This window comes from Athene noctua, chromosome 18 (genome assembly GCF_965140245.1).
Source record: "Athene noctua chromosome 18, bAthNoc1.hap1.1, whole genome shotgun sequence".
Taxonomy (NCBI): Eukaryota; Metazoa; Chordata; class Aves; order Strigiformes; family Strigidae; genus Athene; species Athene noctua.
The window spans coordinates 7897712-7925676 of record NC_134054.1 but is presented as its reverse complement, the minus strand read 5'-3'; the positions used below and the strand labels follow the sequence as shown (position 1 = coordinate 7925676).

Genomic DNA, 27965 nt, shown 5'->3' with positions numbered 1-27965 from the left:
CATCTGGGGGCTAAGCCTCCGCTGCCCTGCAGCACAGTCTGCAGCTCCCAGGGCAGTGCCAGCCCCACCAACTCTTGCTTCACAAGGAGCTAAATGACTGCTGAAGGGATGGAGAAAAGGTGCTGTGCTTCAGGCTGGAAATCCTGAAATTGGGAATGCATGGAAAAGCCCAGCATCTTCCTCTTCACAGCAACGTGTTTTCATGGACAGATCAAATCTGCCCCTTCTCTCTAAATCCTTTCTCCCCTTTGGCTGCAGCTCCCTCTGTTGCAGTCCTGGCAGCCTTCGCATCGTTAAGCAACTTGCCGAGGTGTCCTCTGCCAGCGTAGTGCGATCTGCAGAAACATCACTGATGGCCTGGCTGGTAGAACAGCACACCCTGGGCGATGCGCTGGGCCAGATCCGCTTGTGGTGTCAAACGGAATTGCTTCACAGAGGGCCGACATTTCACAATCTTTCTCTCAACTTCCCATCCGCTGCTGCTACACAATACCTACTCCAACTGTTCACAATTAAAACATGACCAAAGATTTGACCGCTCCGAACGATACAGACTATCATCAGCAACAACAAAAAAGGGAAGTCCACAGTTGTTTTCTTTTCAAAAGCTTTTAATAGGACACATTTGTTTTTGTCATTTGTAAAGATTTACACTCGTTTTTTGTCTTTTTTCTTTTTTTAAAAAAGAACATTTTAACCCAGTTTTCCCCATGAATACCACCTTTTGTTGCCCTGACCAAAAGACCTTGTTTTGGCCTATATACCTGATACAGTATAACAATATATTAACTATTAAATACAAAGTTCTATAATATATACTAGGTTGTTACGGACATTGCAATGGTACTGTGCCTACTCTAGTCACCTTGTGTTATAGGGTACATGGGTTATCATAGCCAAAGGGGCAGAAAAGGGGAGACTGGGGCATAGCCTAATTTACAATGGTAATGCTTTTGTTTGCTTTTTTTTTTTTTTCTCCTTGAATACACCTTGTGCTGAGTGCAATCCACACAAGTCAAAAACAGTGTTTTCTTTGCCCTCCTCCAAAATATCTACAGTATCAATGGCCTGTAACCGAGCTATGAAAAATCAGTTCTATGTGCCCGGGGCTGCAAGAATGGAATTTACATTTTCCCAGACACATCTGCAATCTCTTTTTTCCCCATGTGTCAGACTAGCAATAGCAGAATATCCTCCTCCCACCTGTATACAGTAAATCCACAGTAGTAAAGTGCTGGTGTGCTTGAATGAACTGGATAGCCATGCGACTACTTTACCATCGATAGGGGCTGCGTTTTGGGGGTAGATGTTTTATATGGGTACAGTTCTCGAACAGTAATAGCACTGCAATATCGTAGAACTTGAGCTTAGCTGCTTATTTCTAAACGCGACCTGGATGCAGGCTCTGAAACTAGGCTATACATGTTGTAATACAGTATGTCTGGCTCCAGGTTTATGAAAAGAAACTTGTAGATAAGAGCTGCTACTGTTCCCAAGATGCTACGCAGACTTTTAACAATTTCTCTATAGATTTCTACAAAAATATAAAAAATTCTATCAACATAACCATTCTACAGAATTTCTGTGGATTTTGTACATTTTGTTTAAAAAAAGTCAAATTCTATAAAACCCCCCCAAAGGTATTTAAAATTATCTTAATATTATTGCACGCACTGCAGTACATTTGTATTTGTCTTTCAAAAGGGCATCTAGAAAAAACTTATCCAGTTTAGAAAACAATCTATTTTACATGGATTTCTTTCCTGAATGCATCATCATAGAGTATTTTTTAATTGGCTAGTCTTTATTAAATATTCACGTATGATGTAAACTTTTTGTTACTTCCACAAGCCTTGTCAGTGGGCAAAACCCCAAGTATTGAAAATAGAAGAGCCTTTAGGCTTTCTGTTACGTTTGGAGTTGAGCATTTGGATTAACATCACATCACTGTTTGTGCCATGATTTCAAGCTACATGTGCCATGATTTCAAGCTTCCTTTTTTTTTTTTTTTTTTTTTTTTTTTGGTAAGGAAGGAACTGTACAAGTAGTATCATTCCAGCTATACAAACACAATCCTAATAATTAAGGAACCAGGGTTGGCAATTTTAGTGGCCTAGCTATTTTCCCAAATTATTTAGTACATGTGAAAGGAAAAGCTAAGGCTCATTACGAGTGTAAAATCAAAAAGGGATTAAGAATATTTCTCAGGCTTAATACACTGTAATTTTATTATTTCCTTAAATATGATCTGGGCAAAGAACTGATGAAAGGTTTGTTTGAAATCGTTGCTTTAAACGGGCTTAACTCTGGATTTGGTCTGGCATATCAAAGACAGCGGTCTCTGTATGGGCCTGTGTTGAAGAGGGGAAAAATGTCCCAGCCAAGAATTAATCTAACTGCAGTAAATAGTACAGAATGTTAATCCTCCTACTTCAAATACACTGATTGCCTGACTTCCTGCTGAAAGCCCTTACATTTCTCCAGGACATGTAAATCAATAGGGATTCTTTACGGAGCAAATGTCCTTAAGTGAAAATAAAGGAGTTTAAGACCTCACATAGGCTGTTGGGTATGAACAGCATCTTCTTATATGTATACTTCAGCTAATGCAGAGACATGTAGTTGTAACAGTCTAATCTCTGAATGGATAAAAGGCTGTACATCAACATGTTGTAGCAATTTGAAAAGATCAGTAGTTCTCAAAAAGTTACAAACTCCCAACTGACAGAATTAGCACAAATCCTCCTCTTGCCTGTGCTGGTTTAAAGACACGATCCAGTCAAGCTTATCCATGTATGCAGTTTTAAACCTGTGACTATTCGCACACTTCAAACCACGCCTGCAGAGTCTTATTTAGCGTAAATCTCAATGGAATTTCATGGAAGTTGAGTGAAGTTACTGTCTGGTTTCCATCAATCTTGTGAAGAGCGAGAGGTGTTGAACTGGGCCAACCTCTCATGATTTCCAGACTGTGCTGTCCAGTTTTACAGCTTTTTGCAGAGGGCATTAGCACAGAAGTAAACAGTTAATTTCTGAGATGACTGACATTAAGGACATATTATAAAGTAAGGACACAAATTCTGGTTTTATCTACTTTGTAGATGATGTTGCTGCTTAAGGCTTTTGATAGATTGGAAATAAATTTACAGTCATGGTCATGTAAATTAACACTAGCAGGGATAGGAAAAAAGCAGATTTTTTCACTGAAAATCAACAGTCATTTCAGCACCTACAGACTTTCTTACATATATTCTGTAAAATAACTTGCAGTAGGCCTCGATTCTGTCCAATACACAAGCATATGATTTTAATTTTCAAGAATTACTTAAATACAATCAACCTCAAGGTAGTTTAAGCAAGAGCTTAATTTTAAACGTGTGCTTATGCCCACTGCTGTGTCATGTCTGTACTGAATTCACCCACTATACAAATCTTAAACACAGCTTTACTCTCCTCCTCACAAGGATGCAGAAAGGAGGAGCTCCACTGCAAACAGCAGGCTTCCAGAGGTGTAAAACTCAGCAAAAGAAACAGCCTGTCTTGGAGACACTGGAAAAAACATCTCAGAAGTGACCACAGGCTTTTGTGCCTCAGTTTCCTAGGCACATATGAAAATTAGCCATGGACATGATTTTGCGAGTCATCAGTGGATGATCTATAAAATCCTTTCGTAATTCAGTACTGTGTACAGTCAATAGCTCTACATTCACCATCTTCAGACATCTGTCAGCATGTTGTACCTTCCTCAGTTTGTGCACTTGCTTTTACTCTGGATGTTGATTTTATGTAAAATTGGAATATTATTCTGTTAAAAAACTGCCACTTCATTTCTATACTATCCAAAATTTTTTTTCCCAGAATATCACTGAAATCAAAGGGGAAGAATAAATTACATTAAATAATCCTTATTTACTGCTGACTGTGGGATACATTTCCTCTGTAATGCACTAATTGGCTACATTTTGTGCTTTGAAAAACAAAATGAAACCCAAACAAAACAAAACAAAAAAAGAGAAGGGATTAAATATATATTTTTTAGGTTAAAATATTCATAAAAACCAACTTTATCTCAGAAATATTCTGAGATACATAAAATAGAAGAAAATTAAACGAGTCTTTAGTCACAAAATGTACTACATCCCGCAATACTAGATTCAATTAATTTAATAAAATATAATATACATATAGATTCTGCACATTGTATTGCTTTTACCTAAGCAGGACATATGCTTAAGTAAGCGTGATATAGGTTAACCACTCTTTTAACCAGCTGGTTCTTTAATCTTTCTTTGGAAATTTTTTAACCAGTGCCATTTTGGAATACAGAGTTTTTCATTATTTTTTTTTTTCTATTACATGAAAGGAAGAAAACATTTGGCACCAACAGAAAAGTAACTCAGGGGTCCATTTCCGTCTGATCAAAGGAAAAGCTAGGAAGTGTCAACAAGTCTTTCTTTGGGGTAGGAGATGTTGACATACTGTCTGGAAGCAACGAATCCCCTATATCCATCGAATCCTTGGACTCACAGGATGGAGCACGCCGTCTCAAGCAAATGTCTCCACTGGCAGGTGAGATGCTGTGAGGTCCTCTAGGTAGCAAACTCTGTCCATCGGGTGGATCTATAGATATACATGGAGGGCTCAGTTTTTTCTTCTGCCGTGTTCCTTGCAAGCCTTCCATTTCACTTACCACCTGACTTATGAAGCCAGAAGAGCTAGATGTGGAATGGTGCTGAGGGCTGTTTTCCATTGAACAAATTTCTATTGAATGTCTCCTTTGATCGTCTAACCAAGAGGGTGGTTTTTTTAGAAGACCCTGGGTGTCTACACTGTGGTATTTCTTCAGGTCCTTCAGTGTAATGTTGCCAGTATTGCCTATGTTCCTCTTAGGACTGAGAGGCTGAACCTCTGAACAGGCACTCGAGGCTGTACAAGTTTCTGAAGTGGAAGGCTCCGAGGAGCTGTTTATTTCAGATACTTCTTGGTCCATTGAATCTCCAGGTGTCTCCTGATACGAGTCTGCACAAGCACACGATGCTGGTGCCTGCTTTGAAATATTATACTGATTGTGGGAAAGCTGCTGTGTATGAACACTTGCCCGGCTCCACGCAGCCAACTCTTGAGCTTCTGAGGGTGTCAGAGCCACTGATGACTCCTCCTTGGGCACAGCAGGGACATTTGGGTCAGAGAGTTCACTCACCTCGGTGTGAAGATTCTCCTTGCTATCCAAAGAGTCGTTCCTTATAGCCATCTGTATCGGAGCGCAAAGGGATCAGGGAGGAGGGGAGTAGCCATATGAGAGAGAGAGAGACCAAACAAAGGTTAGTACAAGCAAGACATTTACAGGGCACTCAGCTCTGCTGAGGTACCTCAGCACAGACCCACTGACTCCTATAAAGACCTGTGTTGTGCGTTCTAGCTGCTCCCATACTTCAGAGATCCGTGGGTTTGTCCCCGTGAAATGACAGTGAATTTGACCCTCCATTCTTTGTAAATGGTTGACCTTTAGCTTTCTCCTCTAACGATGAAGGGCTTCAAAAACAGAATGCCCCCACCCAAACTTAGACATAGTCTTGTTATGCAAAGGATGAGGATCTACAGCAAAGTCCTTCATAATTTTAGCAGCCGAGGTACGAGCGGGAGAAGGAAGATGTGCAAGTGAAACTGTGTATTGCCTTCTCTCGCTCAGGTGATGCTGAGCATGTGGAGCAGGATCCCCAGAGCCAGCGACACCTGAGCAACCACACTCTGCACCAGCATCAGGGCAACAGCCTGTCCCTGGCTTTGATCCCCAGGCTGGAGCCATGACTCTGCACCATGTTACAGCAGGGGAGCTGGAAGTCCAAAACTGGACTAATAATAGTAATAATAATCTGTAATTATTTCAACTTATTCTGATTCTTGAGTTCAGGCTTCCTAAGGCACATTTTGCCTTGGCTGTCTTGAGCCGTATGCAGCAGCATCAGTGCTTGCTGGCGGAGAACCTATGGCATGTTTTGAAGGCTTTGTCTCCTCACTGCACTGCATCCCCTTGTCAAAAGGGTTTATAAATCAGCCATGTTAACTGGCCCTTAAAGGCAGAGTCTCAGTTTGAGAAGACTCTTAAATGATCTAAAAGATTAAAAACTTCACAGAGGAATTTGGAGGAAATGTGTACAGCTGGTTCTAGTCCTTTAGAGAAGTGTAAGGAGATTAAATTCCTCATACCAAGGAATACTTTTGTGACAAATTGCCCCAAAATGATCTTAGAATTTATATAAAAATTGTCCCGCAAGGATCGTTTGAGCCAAATGATCTCTATTCAGGCAAAGCTCTCATCAGCTGCAGTACGCACATGTGTGCACGCAGATACACAAGAGTCTATGGCTACATCTGCACATTGGGCTTCCTTTGTCATCTGTGAGAGTTGAGAGAATATTTAATATGGCATACGATTTTATCTAATGCTGGTGAATTCTTTCTAGTTAAAATTTTACAGCATAATACTGGCAACTAACCACAGTCAAGAGTGGAGCTAGTTCGGTCTCCTCAATGCCAATAGATTTAGTGAGTGTTTGGGCGAAGAAATCATATTCATATCCTGAGAAGAGACACCGACCACAAGAAAATAGAATATAGAAGCAAAAAGTAATTATTGGCACTACTTTTGCTTGTACACCGACCTGTGTTGCAACGACAGTATTAGTCACCACCAGCTCTTTCTTCCCCTATGATACAGGCATCTTTGGTAGTTGTTAGTAGTAACTGTACAAATGTTTTACAGGTTTGTTTCAAAATAAAAGGACCCTCTGCCATCCCACTGGGTTCTATACCTGTAGTAGCCACAGCTTGGTGTGGGCTACACATTGGATAGACAGTCCTGAAACCAGAAAATCGTTTTCATTTCAAGTAGAATTCCCCTGGAGTAAAGCTTTTGTGCAATACACTGCCAAGGAGCATATTCCTCAGCAGGGAATACTCTCATCTTCATCTGCGAGTGCATCGCTAATTGTCAAACTTTCCAGAGTCTAAGCTGCACATTACTGTTGGGACTGTGTCCACTCTTCAGTACTCTGGAGGGAAAGTGAGGTTAAACACACGGGTTTTAATGATGGAGGAAAGTGCATGGAACAGGTATGTGGTGAACAAGATTTATCTATACACAGATTTAGGAAAGGCAGGGTACAAAGGGGAAGGGAAAGGAAAGAAAGAAAAGAAAACAAATCAGAATTACATGCAATATACGTAACAATAAGGAAAAATGGGTACTGCAAACCAAAATGTTTTGTGAGTTTGGGTTATTGTAATGTGCTAGTAACAAATTAGTGGTGGCAATAAAAGGAGCCAAGCAGAGAGCACTTGAGCAAGCAGAAGTGACGGGGTGTAAAGGGAATTTTGCCTCTTTAAGACTCAGTTTCACAGTGTCTGCCCACCTCGACTGCAATTAACAGCAACAGCAATACTGCCCTGCTGCCAGGAACAACCTTACTGCTCCCAGTAGCCACATCGGGAGCTGCTTGCTGCTCAGGAGCGTGCCCAGGGCACCTCACCAACCTTCGGAGGGATCTGACCGGCCCACAGACCATATCTGCCCACTGTCCCAAAGCTTTTTTCTTTCTGAAATGTCACTCCAAGAGCATGCTCATCTCACTGCATGAGCAGAGAGGAGGGAGGGAATAAATTAACTTAAACATATGAAAAGGTTTAGAAAAAGAAGCCTTCAAAGATATGAACAGAATTAGGCTGAGGAAGATGGTTAACATGGTAATTTATTCTAGATAGATCAGTTCAAAAGGATGGGTCTGTTATTCATTAGAAAGCAAAAGAGAATGGTTATGAACTGGAATCATGACATCAATTAGTTTCCCCATTAGCAGTGATTGGGGTAGCTGGCCAGCCCTGTGCAAACAAATACATGCTAGGAATTTCTTATGTCAATTTAGTATTACAGACTAATGTAATTGTTAACCTTGGTACTTCACATTCATTTTTAGAGCTTAATGAATTGACTGTCTAATTTGTCAATGTTGATTAAAAGATGAAAAAATGGGAATATTTTCATGCAGGAAAGAAATTGCTTTTGAAAAAATAGAAGTGATCTATTTTATGTATATAAAATCAGGCACAAAACTACTGAAGAAAGCAGATTTTGAGAATCAGACATGCCTCTGGTCCCGGTCCAGCTGCACAATGAAATATGCTTAAAAATGTGAGAGTGAAGCACAAGTTTAAGTATTTTACTAAAAGTGATAAACTTATGCTTCCAATCAGCCAGACTGGAATCTTTGATTAGATCTCTTAGATCTTTGCTTGAATCAGGATTTAAATCAATGCCAGGCAAGAACCAGAGATAAAACCAGTTGCAAAATAAAATGTGTTCTGTTTTGCATATACTCAAACTTTTCAAAAGCACACAGGAGATTCAAAAGGATCTTAATTTTCAGTCCTCACTGTAAACCCCGTATGCTTTCCATGATGGTTTTGCATATGAGATATCCGTGTCCTTTTAAACAGTTTTCCCCTTTCAAGAAACCAGAGGAGCTGCAGGAAGGGTGGCCTGGGATGGAGTCTGCAGCCCCTGTGTCTTCTCAAGCACTGAGAAAATCACAGCAGTTAAGAATTAGTTCCTTAACCCCAACAAGCCCCTGGGGAGCATTTGGCTGCATTTATGAAGGAGACTGAAAAAAAGAAAGTGCTAACAACGTGGAGAACATTTAGGCATGTAGCCAAAGGAGATGATACTCATCACGCACATTCTTTGCAGGCTCCTGGATGGCTTTCAGATCAAAATACATCAACCTTTTTGTTATTTCTGTAGGAGAATTACAGTTCTCCGGAGGTTTCTCTGCAAATCTCTCCTTGAATTGAAAGCATGGTTAACCTGGAAACACAACAATATAAAACCTCAGTGGGTTCATGGTCATAAATCTGCTTACCTGTCTGCGGAGCAGCCTTTCAGCAGAAGGAGAGTGCACCTGCTGGGAAACCTGGGCTTTGCTCTCCCTCACCAAGTGGTCATGAGCTCTTACGTGGTGAAAATGGTCTTTTGGAATTTGTAGGAGAGCGCTGGTGTCCACCGGTTGTGACTGCACCGATGCCTTTGAACCTTGCAAGAGGGAGAAGAGACAGGAATGTGACATGTTCATCTGCAGATTATGTCCCAGTCTCAAGGACCTTTCAGAGAAAACTGCTCCACTGCACCTTGGACCAGGCAGGCATGGAAAACCACTGAATTCACCAACTGGCTCTCCACGATTGGGAAAAAACTCTCGCTGACTAATAAATTATTCCAAAATTGTCTATTATTTCATTTTTCTTGGCATTTTCCCCTGATACAACTGGGACTAGCTCCTGTTAAGAACAGAAGATTATGAACTTGAAGTTCATCTAGACTGGCAATTTCTACATGCTCATTTTAGGGCCAATAACTTTGCAGGCAACCACACATCTTAGCACTGCAAGGAGCTGACTTTGAAAGACTTTGGAAAAGGATGTCTCCATACCTGAGTGTATGCGGAGACTGACTGCTGGGATCTCAAAACCAGCATGCACACTGGAAGTGAAGTCAAAAGGAATGGCACCTTGCAGCTTTCAAGGCTAGTTTTGCAAAGCATCCCAGAAGAAGGAAATACATATTCTCCAGCCTCTTTCTGACCCTTTGTGGTTGCTGGCTACTTCTTCTAAAAGGTTCAAAACTCTGCATGCTCCCCCCCACCCCCCAGGCTCAACATTTTTCAAAACAATTCATTTATCCTGGACCACATCCCAGAGAATCTCATTTGTCCTGGAATCTTTCCCAGAACAACAGCCCCATTACGAAGGAGTATTCAAACAAATACCTCCTGCAAGTGCCAGTGTTTCTGACAACAAAACCTTTCTCAGCTTGAAATATTATGGCTTGGTTGTGGTGATTTATTAGAGGTGCCTGGCACCTTTTGCTATCTTCACAGCACTTTATAATATTACAAACTGTAAACAGGTAGGGGTGACTTCCCCCACCCTGAAAAGCAGTGACATTGTAGGTGGAACAGGACAATGATGCATATGCCAAGACTTGGGCACCTTACCCACCTCCGAGCACTTTGGCCTGCTTAAGACGACTGGAATTTCACCAGCAGGAGAAAAACACAAAAGGTTTAATTGCTTAATGTGGTTATGAATAAGACATCAGCTTTACCTTTCCAAAATACTTCTCCTACATCTCAGTGGAATTTTTTCCTGTGGATTTACAAGGGTGCAATGCCTGCGCCCCCGCCAAGCCAGGGCTGTCAGATGGGGCTATTCAGTTCTGCAAGCTGGAAGTGCAATCTTGAGGAAAGGAGGGACTCAGAAATTACCCACTTTTTGATCAAGTAGTTTTTGTTCAAGACAGGACAAACACACTTGAATTAAGGGTCAAAAATGCAGCACTAGAAACTCCCTCTTGTAGCAAATGGGATTCTTTCATACGGTCAGGGATTATGACTCCAGGAAACTTCTTGGCTGTTAGACAGACCAATAAATTCTGACTCCACTGAAGGTAATGGGAGTTTTGCTATTTACTTCAGTGGGATTTGACCAGGATTTTAGCTGTACCTTTTGTATTATGTGCAAACAGGTTCTTCAAAGGACAGCTCTTCACCTTGAAAATTTTGTATTATGGCAGTGATTTCTCACAACTCCAGATTCATCTTCCTCTGTTGTGTCCACATTTTTTCTCTGCTGTTCAATAGTCACTATTCATCCAAATTCTTATTACTATGCAAATTTCAACATCTTATTTCTAATCTGCTCAAATCCCCTACCATTCTGAACAGTGCTGAAATTATGTTCTGCTTAGAGGCTTTCAAATGACAATGCTTGTAAAAACTTCTCTGACTTATCTGTGACAAATGTCTAAAAAGATGGCACGTACAGAAGAATTAAATACAGCTACATTCACTTACCAGCAGAAGGTAACCCCTAGCAGACAGAGTAAATGAAAGCACATTGATAAGCACCGGGAGGCAGCTGCAAGTACAGGTACAGAGGTGCAGGTAGAGAGAGAGCGTCCTTGGTATCTGCAATACGCTGTATCTAAGAATATCTCTGAATTTAGCTCTAAGGCGTATATCCCAACCACGCACACTGGGAAGGACAATTCTACACTCTCTCATTTTTCCATTCATCTCACACTGAGATCTCTCTTAATTCAGCACATTTATGTTCGTTTTACAGGCATTTAGAGACACCATTTTCCCATCTTTCACAGATGTTCCCATATAGAGCTTCCAAAACCTGCTAGAATAGGTACTGCTGGAAAAAAAAAAAAACAAAACAGACATGAGGAAATATTTTTCTGCTGGAGTTTTTGCTCTGGGGCCATAGCTAGCTCAGGTGAGATGGATGGAGCCCAGGCTGTATGGACTGTAACCTTCAGGGAACCATGCAGGGGGACAGTCAGCCTTGAGCCAGGCCCACTGCTCACTGTCACACTGCCAAAACGCTCAGAGGAAAGGAGTTTTCTTTAAGAGCCTGGACTTCGTAAGTTGTGGAGGGTCTTTGCCAAGCCATTCCCCAGGTCTGGTCACCAACACCTCACTGGGAACCGATGGCAGTTTGCTGCCTCTGACTGAATAGCTTGGAAAATCCCAGCTATTGCTATACTGGACAATCCTGCTCTTGTCCCAGCTGACAGATGTGTACCTGACTGGGACTTGTGATGTGCTGGATTCCTCTCGCCCAGGGAGGCAGGGCAGGGGCTGGAGTACGGAGGCTGGAACATGTAGCTGTCATTTGGCAAAGAGTGGGTGCGCCCCACCGAAGGCTTTCTCACACTCAGCAAGTCCTTGCTGGGAGACAGGGTCAGCGTGTCATCTTTGGAGCGGAGATCAGCCTACAGGGAAAAAAACAGTGAGGAAGGAAGACATGACAGGGTGGGAAGAGGAGAAGTGCCCAGAAACGCTAGCGACAGCCATTGCAATCAGTATGGCACGATGGGCATGCACATCGTCAGTATGTACAAGTTGCACGAATGGATCTACCAGGAAGCTATACCCCTCATTTTGTATTGTCAATAAATTGTCACACAGAATGAACCACAGAAACAGAGGAAGCAGCACTGCAGTAATAAACCATGACTATTTCAGGGATATGCAAAGAAGGCATCATGCCTCAAGGCCAGCAAAGGTCACATGCTTTGCATAACTTTGATCCTCTGCAATAACAGTAAAGGTCTCTCTATGTGCCCTCATCAGCAAGTCAGACTTTTGCAAAGGTGAGTAGTTTCCTTTTCTAAAAATGAAAGGAAAAAACCAAAATAAAACTGGTTTACAGAAAATATTCTCTATTCTGGCTCCCAGCACAATTTTATTGGTTTTTCTTCTCACACAATGAATAACTAAACCTATTTTATTGAAAGGGATATCTAAACCTACTGCTTCAGGGCTAAAGCCATTCTCTAATTAGAAAGGATCTAATGCAAGCGAAGGTTATTGTATATATGTTGACTGCAGAGTTTTTACAGCCAAAGACTCTCTTGGAATAGGCAGCACCAGAGGCAAAATAGACTGAGGTGGATTCAGGTCTGATTTCATAAGAAAATATCTCCATTCCAGAAATGTTTTTGGATGTTATTGTATTGGACAATATTAGCAAAAATGGAAGCTAAGTCAACTTCCCTGGATATTTCTAATGAAAGAATTATTTCATCTTTGAAAGGTCTCCATTGAAAAACACAGAAATAAGTTGTGACATTGTAGTCTGATACAGTATATTGCTGATCATTTTTGTAAAACTTTAAATCTTATTTTCTGACAAATATTCCCTTCACTCAGTGCATTACAAGTTTTCTGAAATAAACATAGAGATTTTTTTTCCCAGTTTTATCCTTCACTCATAAAAATAAAATTTTATTATGGCATTTTGTTTGGAAAGAAACACGATGAGATTAAAAGGAAGTTGCAAAAAGGAAAAAAATGTGGATAAAAGAAGAAAAGGAAAAAAAAAAAAAAAAAGGAAGACCAGTGTTGTAAATTTAATGAAGGAAATGGATCTGCACTGTCTTGCAGCATTAGTTTCAGTCCTCAGGAACCTGCTGATTTGGGTATAGCCTGGATACAGCCTAGATGAGAGAGACTGCAGTCTCCTGATATAGCTCAGAGGAGGAGAGTGAAACCTGTGCTGTAAAGCTGAGACTTCGGTTCTGGGAACCTCTCCGATCCTCCCTGCCTTCCCCTTCTGAGCAGTATGTTTATGCTATTTAGCTCTCATATTGTTTAGCTTAAAGCAGGAAAGAGGGCCTGAAACCTGAGATTTTAAATTCAAAACCATTTGGATCTGAACACGAGAATTTGGATTTGAGATCCTATCCAAACCCAAACTTTAATGAACCTTTAGGTTCATTGACAGGATCCAATACCACAGTGGGCTTGTTTCCACTTTCTGATCATCTTGAGGGAAATCTCATGAGTGATCTTCATGAAAACCATTTAAAATAGCTGCAAAATGATCTTCCAAGTCCAGCTCATAAACAGAGCAGTGGGAGCACATGACTTCTTGGTTCATTGGTAGTTTCGAAAAACATGTTGTTTTGGCTTGACTGAAAATCAAATCTGAGTTTTCCGTGAACCAAAAAAAAATCCAAACGCAAATCTATTTTAAGGCAAACAAAACATTCTGAGATATTTTTCAACTAAAGTTGTGTCTAAATGAAGTGTAAAAATACTGCATATTTAGAAAATATTTCAGTGAAAGCTTGCAGTTTTTCAGGAGTTTGGGAAACTGTTTTGACCAAAATGCTTCATTGATATTGACACAAATTCAGAAGATGCTTTGTTCAACCTGGTTTTGTGCTTTTTTTGGAGAAAAACTATCTCTCTTGCCATAGACCTTGAGACTTTGCTATGCTGTCGAACAGGTTTGCCTAATCTGATTCAGAACTAGAAGGGCTCTCTCCTCAGTCCAGCTCTCCAGACTAATTTTGAAACAGAAAGTCCCACACAAAATGTTAAACGCAGTTTACAAAATCTTTTGCACGTGATGCCATGAAGCATGATGGGAAATATTGTCACGGTTTAAGAGATGTTTCCCAAATAAGTGCTAATTAGGATGACAGTTGACTAGAATGGCAGAAAATTTATCAACAACACAAACATCCAAAGGCAGGTACATGAACAACAACAAAGAAAACAATAATGATCCAAAAATGTTGGAAAAGGAGTTATGTCTATTGTACAGCAGAAAAAAAGCACTTGACTGCTACACAGCTTAAAATGTCTAATGTTTCAAAGAGGAGATGGTTAAGGCAGGGTTCAAAATACTGATTATTTCATTCAAAAAGACACAAAATAGTCCAAACTTTTTTTCTTTCCCCCCCCCCCCCCCCCCCCAGTGGGATGACTGCTAGTAAGAATTCACAAAACAAGGACCATCTCAAAGAGATTCCCATCTGATATTTGTAAAATAAACAGTCTGGCACCAATGATGCAAAAAGCCTTGTGGTGCCTGTGTTCATAAAGACAAAAATCCGTTACAAACCAAAGGGCTGTAGATGACCCCTCAGCAGAGGACACATGATTCATTAGCCCATGGGTGCCTCTTCTATGCAGCATCACTAATTTGTTTCAGATGAGGAGGAAATTTCAACCTTGATGCTTTCCAAAAGCATTTTTTTTTACTATTTATTTTACTTGTAGAAAACACAGTTTTTACATAAGATGCCAAAGGAAAAATAGGAATAAATACTTGTTCCTCACAAGTTTGTGGACAAGAGTGATAACAACCCAGGACCTAATGGCATTAAGGACAATGTCCTGTTCAGGGGAAAGGTTGGTGCTATTTGGAAATGGGCTTGAACTGAAAATGCCATTAGGCAGGTGCAGAGAGGTGGAAGCAGTATTTCGAACCCTGTAAACATCAGACTATACAGTGACCAGTGTATGTACATTGCTTTCCAGAGCATTAAGTAAGTGTGTGTTAGTATCATCAGGAAAAGAGTCATCCGTCAGAGCTAAGGACCAGGACTTTTCAGAGAGAATATCTGACGCCAGAGACAGAGCCTCCATCTCAGCTAGAGGGATCTAAAGGGAGAGATGATTAAGCATAAGAAACCAGGACACAAATCTTTTAGAAAAGAGAAAAAAAAAAAAAAAAAGTATCATAATCTAAATACTTCTAGACACTAAAGCAATATCCCTGCAGTGGAAGAAGCTACATCATGCACGTTGCTACTGGGGACAGAACGTTAAAGAAACGGAGTATAACAAAGAAATGAAAAAAAAGACTGGGATGCTCATACTTAAATGCTTACCCATGATCTGAGAGGGAGTTTAAAACCATACACTAATGCTAGTATTGTGTTTTGCTGTTCTGTCTAAATGAAGAAGCAAAAGTAACATTACTTTCATACTAGAGATATTTATCCTCTTGGCTATGACCAAATACAAGAGGCTTCAGGATCTTCTGACTTCTCTGAAGTTGTTTCTACCCAATAACCATGCTGTTTACTTTGCCCCTAAGCTTATCTGGTGGAGTCCACAAAGATTCCCCAACACCAGAATCATTTTGCAGGTGGGGTATGGAGTGTGCCTCTTCCTGCACTCCAGGAGTGTACGGGGACCTCTTGCTCCCCGAGAGGCAGGTGGGATTATCATTACCTTCCTATGGCTAAACAGGGACAGGGAGAAACTTAAGGCTTGGTTTTGGTCAGTGAATGTCTTCTTGGTGCCTTCAGTGGGTTTTGGTCTGCTAAAGAACCTCCAGGGCCTGAGTGAACACCAATAACTGTCTTACGAAATGGACCACCCGTGTCTTTCAGCCCCGAAATGCCACCCCAGCCATGGCCCCAAGAGCCTCCTCCGGCTCTGAGCAAACCTGAGCTGGGAACGGTGCTGCACTGCCGCACCGATGCTGGACCGATGTGGCTCCCACAAATGCATCCCTGCTGAAGGCATTCAAGAGATTGACAAAAATCTTTGTGAAAATATTGATGAAGCTCTCTCCCTAAATACAGAGCTCTTTTTATAAGAAATATGAAACATCAAGTTTTGGAGAGAAAGAGGGGAAAAAGGGAACTGCAGCATCTCCCCCAGAGCAGCATCCCTGCTGCCAGCACCTCAGGGAGGGATGTTTGCCATGAAGTGCAGGCTCAGCCCTCCCCAGATCCCCACCCTGGGTACATGGCTAAGGCTGGTGCCCACAGCACTGGGGACAGCATTTCATCAGGCAACCTGCAGCTCTGGCTCACGTTTGCAGGGGCTGCCTGGTCTGGACATGTCCCAGGTGTTTCCTTTTCATTTCTCACTGTGCATTTGCTTTTCCTATCCTCTATGCTTGAAAAGTCTTTCAACAGCAATATATCTTCCAAGAGAAACCACAGAGGCCCAGATCTGTTGCATTTAAGTTGTCAAAGGGCTGGATTTTCTCACTTTAGAAATGGCATCAGTGGGGTGAAATAAACTCAGTAATGAGTGAACCTTGAGAGGCTCAAAACTTCAGACGAGATAAGTAAGAGGGTCAGGTTCCTCTCATCTAACCCTGGGTTTGATATCGCCTCTAACACAGTCCGCTGGCAACGGATGAAAGAGATGCGTTGGAGGAGCTCCTGACTTCATACAAGGCTCCCCAAAAAAGCATCACCACAAAGGCTGCCAGCACAAGGACAGCAATCCTGAACGGGGACCCACCGACCGGGGCCCAAGTGTGTGGGGAAAGGCTGTGCTAGAGCGTGGTGGACACCAGCAGCTCCTGCCTGACGGAGCGGCTCCGCTGGGAGCTGCTATTAATCAGGTTGCTTTCAGCAAGTCCCAGTGCTGCTCTAAATTCCTGACTTGCCTGAGAACATGACAAATGGTGTGAACAGAAAAGCCAAAATGTAAACAAAACATCACCCCCTGCTTCAGCCTCCCCTCTTCCAAAATTGAGTTTGAAGCCTTCAAAACATTTTGTTGGGAACATTCAACTGACTTATATGAGTTTTAATTACAGGGGGAAAAAAATAAAATAGCTTAAATTTTAAAAGCAAAAGCCATTGCAAACTGGAATGCTATATTTTTTCATTACAAAAACGTCAAAACAAAACCTTTTTTTTTTTTTTTTTTTTTTTTGCTGCAGCAGCACTTTATGGTGAAAAATATTGTGACAAAAAATTTCCAAACAGATGAGTTTCCTACTGACCCTCTGCCTTCCCCGCCAAAGCTACCATCTCTATTCCTCTGGCAATTCTTAGAGGCAACCACTTCCTATAGCTTAATAGACTTCAATCTGGAAAGTGATACACAGCAATTAGAGGGAGACGTGTTATCCCACTATATAAAGACCTGCAGTAGGATTTTATTTTACCTAAGCTTGTTCCTTTCCTCTAATGAAGCACCGAGTTGGATAATTTAGAGTGTCAGTGTGCTCATAAATAAGCACACTGATTTCACAGGAAAACTTCTGCTATTTTTAGCCAGAAAGGGAAAAAAATAGATCAAGAAATGTGGAATTTGCTCAATTCCAACTACAGGAAAAAATAGGTATGCTTGAATTATTGTTATGGTCATTGCTGTGATTTAGGGAAAATATTTGCTCTATATTTATATACAGCATGCTTGAGAAAGTAGGTATTTTATTCTAAGAAGTAAATGAACTAATTTTAAACAAGTATTACAGCCCCTGTTCGAGAAAGCACTGGAGCACACGATTACTTAAGTACATCATTAAGGGCTGCCTTGCCTTCCAAATTCAGTTTAGATCAGAGAAGAGGATCTAGTTTACAATGACCCACTTGCAAGAAGCCTCTTTAGGAAAATCATTCAAAACTGGATTTTCATGCAGTGTAAGTAGGCACAAAGTGTAGAGAACATTTTATGATCCCCACCAGTTCAGGCTCTGCTCTGTGGAAACCTCACACCATATTCCAGGCTCTGCAGACATCCTGACATTGCTGCGGAGCCCTGGTTAGGAGCAGGAAGCCAAATACAAGAGCCCCACTGAAGGATGGAGACAGGATTTTGCACATTTTCCCCACAACACTCATGAACAGTAAATCCCAGTGAAAAACTTCTTACTGTGTCAAAGAGGGAAACTCAGAGCCTGTACTTTTCCTCTTGCATTGATATACAACATCATAAACCAAGATATTATCTCAACTCCCACAGAAAAAGTCAAAATGACTTACGCTTCAAAATCCATGTGACTACATTACATAAATTAAAGAACTTTAACTCTCTATTAAAGGTTTCAGTCAAATCGAGTTTGGATGGAGACTTTGCAGGAAATTAGGAATATTAACCTGGTTCTCAGAGTTGTAATATTCGGGAGCTGGGAGGGCATAATGATGGCACACAGAGCCTGACAGGTTGTCCATCAGCTTCAGCTCTCCTTCCAGAGATTCCTGGATCAGCAGTGATATGGTATCAAACAAGTGCCTTTCCTAGGAGGGGTGGTGTATAGCATGCAGAAAGGTAGAGTGAGCCGAAGAGAGAGAGGAAAGAAGCAAGGGACAGAGACAGAAAGAAAAAAGGACAGTGTATAAAACCCAACAAACAAAAGGGAAAAAAAAAAAAAAACCAAAAAAACAGAAGGGGAGGCAGGGGAGACGAAAAAGTTCAGGAAGAATAGCAGTAACATAAACAACGGGACAGGAGAGGTGAGGCAGGAGAGGAGAGAGAACAGTGCAGTAATATCACGGTGAGCAGTGACAGCTTTCTCAGACATTACTAGAGATGGGGCCGACACCAGCTGCCCCGGGACTGTGGCTGCTCCCACTCAGGGCCCTCCTCGGGGACAATTCTCGCTCGCAGCAAACACAACCAGTTACTTCTGGGATCTGAGCTGTATGATGGGGCCGGTATAGCAGTGTCTTGACACTTGGTGCTGTGAACTTCTACAGGATACTAGTGCTGTAAGGTTTCTATACCCACTCTCCACATTTTTGAGCAAGACCTAACATTTGACCCCTAAATCCATATCCAGGGGTCACAAACTCAAACAACCTGACTTGAAGAGAAGCTGAGCATCCTGTCCATAAAAGCTGCAGATGCCCAGGATGGACACATGTCAGGTCACTAATCCATGGGCCAGGCATGAGTTGAGGTGCCTCAGTTGTCCCGGCCAACTTCAAACCAGCTGGCCACAGCACAGACAATGGGAGGTTATACAGAGCAGGGTCTGGCTTTTGCAGGCAGCATGGGATCAATTTAAAGGTTGCACCTTTCACAGAGGGAATGCCTGCTACATACAATGGAATGAGAACCATCATTACAGTCAGACAGCACACAGTGCAAAAATCCTGGGGAACAGGCAAGCAAAAGAGCATGCTGACCACATGTCCTTGCAGGGTCATGTCCTGGGAATTGTATTCCTCTGCTATCGTGCTCAAGCATCAGATTTTTCCTGAAGATTCGGGCTGGGAGAATAAATAGTCAGAATAAAATCTCCCAAAGGTTTTTGAGGCTTCTGTTTGAGCGAAAGAGCAAGAAACACACTCTGGAGATTGTGACTAGAATAAGTCTTTCCCAAAGCCACCTTCAGAGAGGGAAAGTTTAGGAGACTGAAGAGCTGAGGGTATCCTTCCCACTGATTTGTCTTGCAATTTCTCTCTTTGCCAGTGTGAGGACTGAAGCAGGACAACAGTGCTGAGGACAGTTTGCCAGTACTCTGCTTAACATGTACAACAAGAGTTGGGACACGCTGTTTCTTCCTAGAGAATGTAATGAGTCTGGATTTCCCCATATTACCCTGAACGCCTTTTTCCTGTGCCAAAGAGCAGCTTTGGACTCCATCTCAGACATCACTGACTCCTAATGGCACCAGAAATTTCCAGTAGCTTAAGAACTGAAACAAAGCTTAAGCAGGGATTTATTCTTTTTCACCCTTGGACTAAAGATCATAAATGAGTTTTTCATGCATTAGAATACTCATTAGTCCACCCCAGGCAGAAGCCAAGTTATGCTGTTGTGAAATCATGATGTAATAAAAGCTAATGAGGTCTGTGTAGAGTTTAACCCAATTTGTAATCAGCTAAGACTAAAAAAAGGCTGGACCATTTTTCTTGTATAATTCCAGTTCAGTTCCCTCCCAGAGGACCTGTCTGGGTCTTGATCTCACCTCTCAATTCCTCAAACTGACGCTTCATCCAGGAACTGTGCTTTAGAGAGACTTGTTGCAGCTCATAGCAGCTACCACATTACAGTCCTCCTCCGGCACTGATCCTGCTGGTGGGAGTTTTGCCACCAGTTCTGGTGAGCTCAGGTTTGAGTCCCCTCTGGATTCCTCTATTGTTAAAATAATCTTTTCTTACAGCCTTGACTGTAGGGATGGATTTTAAATTGAGGTTACATAAAACAAATTTAATACTTAAGCAAAGATTAGCCAAGTTTTATTCCTCTTTTATGTTGTGGTTCATGGTCTGCATTAGAAAAGCAAACACATTACGCTCACGATTTTGCTATCACAAAGGACCTAGCTCAAACTCTGCATTAGAGCAAATGTAGAGCTAGCTCTGAACTTGGTGGCTTGGGCATATCTCCAGAACAAAGTGCAAAGCTCTCTACCTCTGAACAGATGCATCAAGGTGGTCTGGAGACCTGCCTAGGGTCTCTTCCCTGGAGCATTGGTTCCCACGCCACGCGACAGTCAGCCAGCAGACAGTGAGGAATACAAGCCCTGGATGTACAGTACACCCACTCCTTCATTACCGACTCGTGCATGTCTTCCCCTAGCAAATATGCAGGTCAAGCCCTCTTCACCCTCCAACTGAGATTCTCACCATAGGGTAAGCTAATGAGAGCTGAGAATCCACCTTGATTTGCATGGGATTGGTACATCCCGGGGGGCTCTCGGGTCTCTCTCCACCAGTGCTGCCTGTCCATGCAAAGATGTCTGAGGGGCTGTGTTGGCCAGGGGTGATTGTCTTCATTTCCATCTCCAGTTCTGCTTCGAGCTCTGCCTCCTCCTTAGCCTCCTTGTTGCTCTCCTCCAAGTGCTTCATGAGCACGGCAATCACCACGTTGACGAGGACAAACTGGGCCGTCAGCACGAAGGAGACGAAGTAGATGGGTGAAATGACAGTGTTGTAACAGGTGGACTCCTGGTCACAGTCTCGCAGCGTGTCCTGGAAACAGGGGGGAAATGATGGAAGGATGTGAAGAGGTTCCAGTGTGGACCTCGGTCTGTTGTTTATGGTCATCTGACTGCAAGGGGTTCTCCTTTCATGAAGAAAACTGAGAAGATTGGGCAAATTTCATGTCTAGAATAGCAAAATACTTGCCAGTAAAACCTTACGTTTCTGTGTTAGTCACCACAAGCAGGCTTAGAGGAAATTGTCCTTAGGGTGTGCAACAACAGACACTGACACCCTGCTGCTCCTAAAGGAAAGGATGTTTTATCAGGTTAGAGACCAAATACATGAACGTGTGGTAGACAGATTCAGGGCAAAACAGGGTGCAGCTACACCCCATCAGCTATCCCACAGCAGCTGGGCTTGCAGACACTCTCCTCAAGTTCACCCCTTGTCATTAAGAATTTAGCCACCTGTTACTCACCATGGGCTACAAATGGAGAGAGAAGCGATTCCCTGGACTAGCTAGCACCCTGCATATTCATAGGCCAAATCTCTCCACAACAGCATGCCTTTATGGCTGTCCCCTAAGAAAGGCTCTCTCTCAGAAACCTGGGTTTTCCCAGAAAAAAACCCACAAAGTAATACCAACAACAGTAACTGGACACTTTCAAGGAAAAAAAAATAAAACTAATGCATATTACTGAGCTGAACTCATGTTTTATTTGAGAGATTAGTCCCTTTATTTTTTCCCCTTCTTTTTAAGTTGCTCTCTTAAGTTAAAAAAAGGGAATATATGGAGTCTGCCATAGGCAGACTGCAACCATAGGCACAGCATTACTGGGAGGAGGGAACAGAATTAGAGTCTTTTCCCAGTGCACAAATGAAGAGACCAGCTCGCTGCAGCATCATTACCAGTCTGGAGCAGGGTGGATGGCTTCATTTAGCAATTATAAGCAATACTCATTTTCTGTGGGCCTCTTACCTTCATTATCCCATTCCAGTTGTCTCCCGTGGATACTCGGAAGAGAGTCAGAAAGGCCATCCCGAAGTTCCTGAACGTGGCATGCCGTCCCAGCCCCTCGCAGGGGTGCGTGTCGTCGCACTCTGCAGGAGCAAGGACAGCTGTGAGACCCCCTGCTTGCACACTGCTCCCACCCCTTCCACCGGCACGGGGATACTCACCGAGGTCTCCAAACAGCTCCACTCCAAGAGCTGCAAATATGAAAAACAACAACATGAAGAGAAGACCCAGATTCCCCACCTGGAAAGAGAAAAAGAAATGGGGGAAAAAAACACAAAAAAAGAACATTCATTGATTTTTTTGTTCCAGACCTGTTTCTTGCTGTATTCTTTAATCCAAAACTTAAATTGCTTCAGGGGAAAAGTGACCTCAATGTGAGGACTGTATCTCAGACTGTGCTTCGGAAGGGAAATGTGATTCTCTAATGACAGTAAAGATAAAACGATTAGCATTCCTCTGCAATAGGAAATTAGCTCTGGGCCAGAGGAGATCTGGTTTGATATGGCAGTGGGTTACCTGCGGCAGTGCTTGCATCACGGTGTCCAACAGGGCTCTCATCCCTACAGCCATCTTCAGCAACTTCAACACTGCGGAAAACACGTTTGTAATTTGGTAACGGCAGCGTTAGCACAGAGGCACAAACTCAGTCCCTCTCCCAGGAGCCACACATTATAGGAAGAGAAATGTGAAATCGTGTCAAGTGTTCTCCACTATCCACTCTAGTCCCTGGCCTTTTTATATCACTCCTGGTTGCTTGGATACTATTAAAATCCCATGAATAGCAGCATCACCTATCCTGAGACTTGGAGAAAGCGTTATCACTCTGCCTTCTGGCTTTTCCTTTCCCGACTTTCTGTGTTAGACCCTTCTCCTTCTTCCTCTGGTTATTGTGAGCAGTTACTTTCCCAGCCCCGAGGCTACTTTCCCACTCCCGCAGGCTACCCGCTTTCATACGTGATTCACCGAGGAACTGATTTACACATCTCTTACAGAAAGTTGCATTTCCAATTTGAAACCACATATATTTTTAATTCTGTAAGGAATCCAATGCACAGGAAAAACACTTTTTTTCCCGCCTTGAGACACAGCATTTCATTTCTTCTCCAGTTCCTTCTTTGCTTAGATGAGGGCTGCAATCAGAGCAATTATGCCACAGAGCTTATCATTGCCCTTCAGGATGCCCCAGGAGTACTCTATTAAGGGCCTGAGCACTCACATTTTACGTCTTCATCATTTGGCCCCGAGACCTCCCTGTTCTGAAAAATCAGGCCCTGGAGAAGCTGACTTCCCAACTTGGGTATGTGTCATTACAAGTCTGAGAGGACAGATGGATGCAGAGTGACAAGGCATGCTTTGTCACCAAGTGGTGAGATGCTAAGTCACATAGGAAATTAAATTTATTAGATGCTTGTCTTTTAAAGCCAACGTTGCCAAGCTTGTATTCTCTAATACTCTTTAGAGATGGCTTTGCTTTGACTGGCATATTTTTTCCAGGTACATCTCTGGGAATTACAGCCACGGCTATTTATCCTTTATTTCTAAGCCTTCAAGTCCTCTTAAGATAGAAACACATGGTCAGTTGGCTCAGCTTTCTGGCCTCTCAAAAGTATTTTCCCCCATTGTTCTTTTATTTGTTTACAGCCTGTTGGTGCCAGAGCTATGCACATTGTGACGGGGATGTGCCCCAGAACCATTTCCCAATGCTTAACTCTTTCCTGGAGGGGACCCTGCGCCTCAAACACAAGTCAGTTCTGCTTTATTCGTCTCACCTCGAGCAATCCTGAGAACCCTCATGATTCGGATAATAGTGGGGTTAATTGGTAGCGAAGCGTTCACCTCAATCTCTTCCAAAGTGATGCCCATGATAGACAGCAGCACGATTGCCAGATCTAATTGGTTCCATCTGGAGACAACACAAAATGAAGTTTAACATCTACTAAGAAGCTGGCAAGGGGAGGTAGCTTGTTTCACATGAATTCCAGTCATTTCAATGGTTCTAGCACTCAAATGAATCTGCAGCATTTTTCTGAGGGTATTATACAAAAGCAGTTATGTTATGAAATCATTATAACTAATGCATCTCATTAGAAAATCAGCCAATTCCAAGGATATTCTTGACTGAGGGGAAACAGAAACAAAAGCTGGGCAGTTTTCTACCCAGAGGCTGCAGACCTCAGGGGAGATGCTACAGTATCTGCCTGGCCACTTCTAGACATGACACTTGTGGACCTCAGCATGAGAATTGGACCCCATGTCCAGTCCTTGCAACAAAAATCATGCTGGGCAAAGAAAAGACCCCAAGGATTCATACCAGGTTGGAGAGAGGTGTAATCCCAACATGGACACCCGAAACATGGGGAAAGGGGTGGAACCATCCCCCAGGTGCTGAAGGGCTCGTGTCAAGTCCTGCGCAGTGCCAGCACTCTCGGCATTAACATTGAAGGAGGTAAAAATGGGAGGAGAAAGAGTCACCAAGGACATAAAAATCTGTATTTGTGAGGTAAGAGAGTGAATATCTAGAAAAAGAAGCTATTAAATCTGCTGCTCCGCATCTGCATAAAAAGCCGTCCCTTTTCTCTTTCATTTCCACTCAGGAACAGATTCTCTTTCCTGACATAAATTCTGTCACTTCACCAGATTCTCTTGATTATATTGACATACAACTGGTGTGAGAAGAGAACCAGCCACTCAGTGTGAGACTCACTCCTATTTTGTCCACTCCCAAGGGCCAAAGTGGTGCAATCATACTCCTTGGCATGCACAATCCTTTCTCCACCTCACATCCCAAGCCTCCGCCTACCCAGGTTTCAATCAGTCACACCAAAAAGCATTCACACATGTGAGACTGACATCACCAGGATGAGCATCAGGGTCCAGGACGCTGAATTTGGGCAGCTGTCTCCAGAAACCTGCTGCTGCCCCTGCAGTCAAGACAGAGCTTTTGTTACCTGTCTTGGAAGAAGCGACGAAATCCAAAGGCGATAAGCTTGAAAACAGACTCCAGGACAAAGATAACGGTGAAGATGTAATTGCAAATCTTCAGGGCTTCATCAAGAACCTGGGATGTGGACACAGGACCGGAGTTAGATGCAGCTCTGCTGAGGGGCTTTGCTGCCTGCAAACCTGCCCTCCTCTTCTTTCACCAGTTAGTCATTCCCAAACTACAGATAAAAGGTTCCAACCGCAGCCTCTCTCTGATGACAAATTGCCCAGGGAAAAGTCCCAGTATTTCAGGGAGCACACAGACTGCATTTCTGACTGGCCCCAACCCAGCTGATATAATTCACAGGATGGCCTGACACAAACCCAAAGCACAAAACCCCAGGGCAGTAAGACAGCCCCAGCTGGGATCGCTTGGGTGAGTGGTAAGAGCTGCTGCATTTGCAGGTGTCAGGCAGCACAGAAGCCCTCATGCTTTCAGCAGAAAGCTGAATTTCATCCCACTTGCTCATTTGTGCACTGCTGCAAGAGCCGTGGGCTGGCCGGGTCTATGCATGCTCTGGCCAAGTGGCTTCTTTGTGACAGCCTGTCATTTACTCCTCACCTTGAGCTTTTGGCAAGGAGCAGGAGAGAGGGATGGCATGCCAGCAGGAGCGAGTACCTTGGGTTTTCCTCTGCCCACCCTTCCCTCTGCAGAAGGCACAGCCTGGCCATTAACTACAGGTGCCTCCTGGCTGGGACAACTCTTGCCCAGCCAGGCATTAAGACACGTCAGAGGTGATTTCATCCCTAAAGTCCTGCTTGTGAAGCAGCACTGGGGTAGCAGCATCCTACAGGGCTTCTTAAGTATTGTGCATTAAATTTCTCACTGCTGGGAAATGGGGTGGTAATAACTGTGTCCAGAGCACTGTTAGGGAATGTGAGAGATAGCAGCAGGAGTGCTCTCGGACCAAAGCCAAGACTTGATGATCCCCTCCATGTGGGAGAAATCACAGTAGAAGACGTTTAAGCCACACACTCTGCCTTCATGTTACAGTTTAGCTTCAAGCATCCATGAATGAAAACCACCTCACCTGCCTGAGAAGTACAAGCTCACCAGCGGCGGCCGTGGCTCTGAATGAGCCCCCCTGTCATACGGCAGGGGACCTGGGCTCTGCTGGCAAATGAGCATATTTATTTGGCAGGAGCAGATTTTGCCCAGTAGGTCTTTGCTCAAGCCACCTCTACAGACACTGCAGCCCCTCCTCTCTATGGACAGCCACAGCATCTCCAGCTGGAATCTCATCCACAGGGCCTTTCAGGGTATCCCACCACCAACCCCTGTCAGCACCAACATGTCAAGCAATCATTAGTTTGGATATCAAGCTCTCTGGTACATTTAGCCTTTTAAGCATCTGCAGGATGCCAGCCATCAGTCACCCAGACCAGAGTGATTTCGGGGCTCCAATTCAGCAAGACTCTCAAGCATGTGCATGGCTCTAACTGTGCTGTCATCTCAGCACAGCCCAAGCTTGGAGTTATTACCCAGGTACTGCATACCAGAGGCTTAGAGACAAAATGTTATTTTCCTAAAGAAAATTAAAAACAAAAGCCTGCCCAACATTTTTATAATACAAGAGAAAATGTAGCTGCAAAACGACTGCGGTAAGACACACGCCCTAGAGCGATTCCAGTACAGGCTCCTTAGCCAACAACCTTTTTCATCACCAAATGACTGAATCATGCAATGAGCCTTCCAGGGTATTTAAAGGTGACTTGAACAGAAAAAATTAATTGGGCTTGCGCCCTTTAACTTTTTGGCTTCTTTATGATAGGCTGAAGGAGGATATTTTTCCCCTTGCTTGCATGTCTTAGTTGCTTGGGTTTTTTTACATTAAGTATTCAAGTCCTGTCTAGTCTTAAAGAATATTTCCTCCTATTGTGTGTTATATTTATTCATTCTGAAAGTGGCTAATAAAAATAAGTACAAGTTATATGGCAAAGGCAGCTATTTACATTTCATTCTTACGCACAAGAGACTTGACATCCCAGGACAGGCTGTTTTTATTTTCAGAGTATGAGAAAGACCCAGGAACTTAGCGCCCTAATATATTAAAATGTATTTGAAAAATCAGCATGAAATCCAGTGCCTGTGAAAATTGGGCCCTATGGGACATTGGGGATTTAGAAGAAACTTTGCAAAAAGAAACATTTCACAAATTCTTCTTATCCTTTTTCCTTTTACTCCCTTTTTTTGGTGAAAAACCTAAGTCAAATGGAAGATTTAGTGACAATCTTGTCTAGCAAACCAAACCAACCTTCTCCCCTCCTCAGTTTCAAAGCAGTCCATTTGCACTTAACTAGAAGGGAGAGGTGCCACGGGATCCAGGTACTGAAAGCCGTGGTTTGAGCTGGAAGCCAGCTGTAGGACGAGTACACTCCACGGGGCAAAGGGACAGGTTGGGCCCCGAGGTCTAACAGCAAAACTGTCCTTAGCTCTGCCCATCAGCACATCCCACTGAGCCTGTCCCCCACCCTGCTTTTCCCCGTCTCTGTCCCAGTACCTTTGGCTGCTGGTAGTGCTCCATGGCCATGGTGATCACGTTGAGGCCGATCACTCCTGTGATGAACAAATCCAGGTAGTGGCTGGTGCACATCTGGTGGATCAGGAGGCGGAATCGGGAGTAATCCGAATAGTAAGGCTTACACTGTGCTTCTGCAGCGAGGAGGAGGAGAGCGGAGAGGCACGTCAAGTCATTTCTCTGCGTCTTTCTGAAGTCAATGCACCCTCACTTTCTAACTCCAAAGTTGATAAATTCTAGACCAATTACAGCAACATGCTGTCTTTTTTATTTCCTTTTTTTCTTGCTGGCATGTTACCATTTTTAATACGCAGCAGGGCTCCCGTCATCTTACATCCATTAAACATCTTCAGTGGAACATGCGCTATACTCAGCCTTATGGCATCAGGGATGAGGTGAGCTGGGACTATTGGGCTGCTAACGAATGTTTCCCCTGTAGGGAAATTTAAATTAAACTTAA

General features: G+C 43.0%; 1 protein-coding gene across 1 annotated transcript in view; it reads right to left on the bottom strand.

Annotated features, from left to right (window-relative positions):
* Positions 1 to 623: 623 nt before the first annotated feature.
* The window catches only part of CACNA1G (calcium voltage-gated channel subunit alpha1 G), a 149575-nt gene continuing 122233 nt past the window's right edge, over positions 624 to 27965 (bottom strand). Inside the window, exons 27-39 of the mRNA XM_074922074.1 lie at positions 27488 to 27639; positions 24953 to 25062; positions 23774 to 23907; positions 22521 to 22591; positions 22166 to 22244; positions 21966 to 22087; positions 20690 to 21034; positions 18212 to 18352; positions 14883 to 15017; positions 11644 to 11833; positions 8916 to 9085; positions 5201 to 5251; positions 624 to 5044 (exon numbers count right to left, since the gene is read on the bottom strand). Of these exons, the coding sequence (XP_074778175.1) occupies positions 4397 to 5044; positions 5201 to 5251; positions 8916 to 9085; positions 11644 to 11833; positions 14883 to 15017; positions 18212 to 18352; positions 20690 to 21034; positions 21966 to 22087; positions 22166 to 22244; positions 22521 to 22591; positions 23774 to 23907; positions 24953 to 25062; positions 27488 to 27639 (2348 nt within the window). The 3' untranslated portion in view covers positions 624 to 4396. The remainder of the gene's footprint in view (positions 5045 to 5200; positions 5252 to 8915; positions 9086 to 11643; positions 11834 to 14882; positions 15018 to 18211; positions 18353 to 20689; positions 21035 to 21965; positions 22088 to 22165; positions 22245 to 22520; positions 22592 to 23773; positions 23908 to 24952; positions 25063 to 27487; positions 27640 to 27965) is intronic.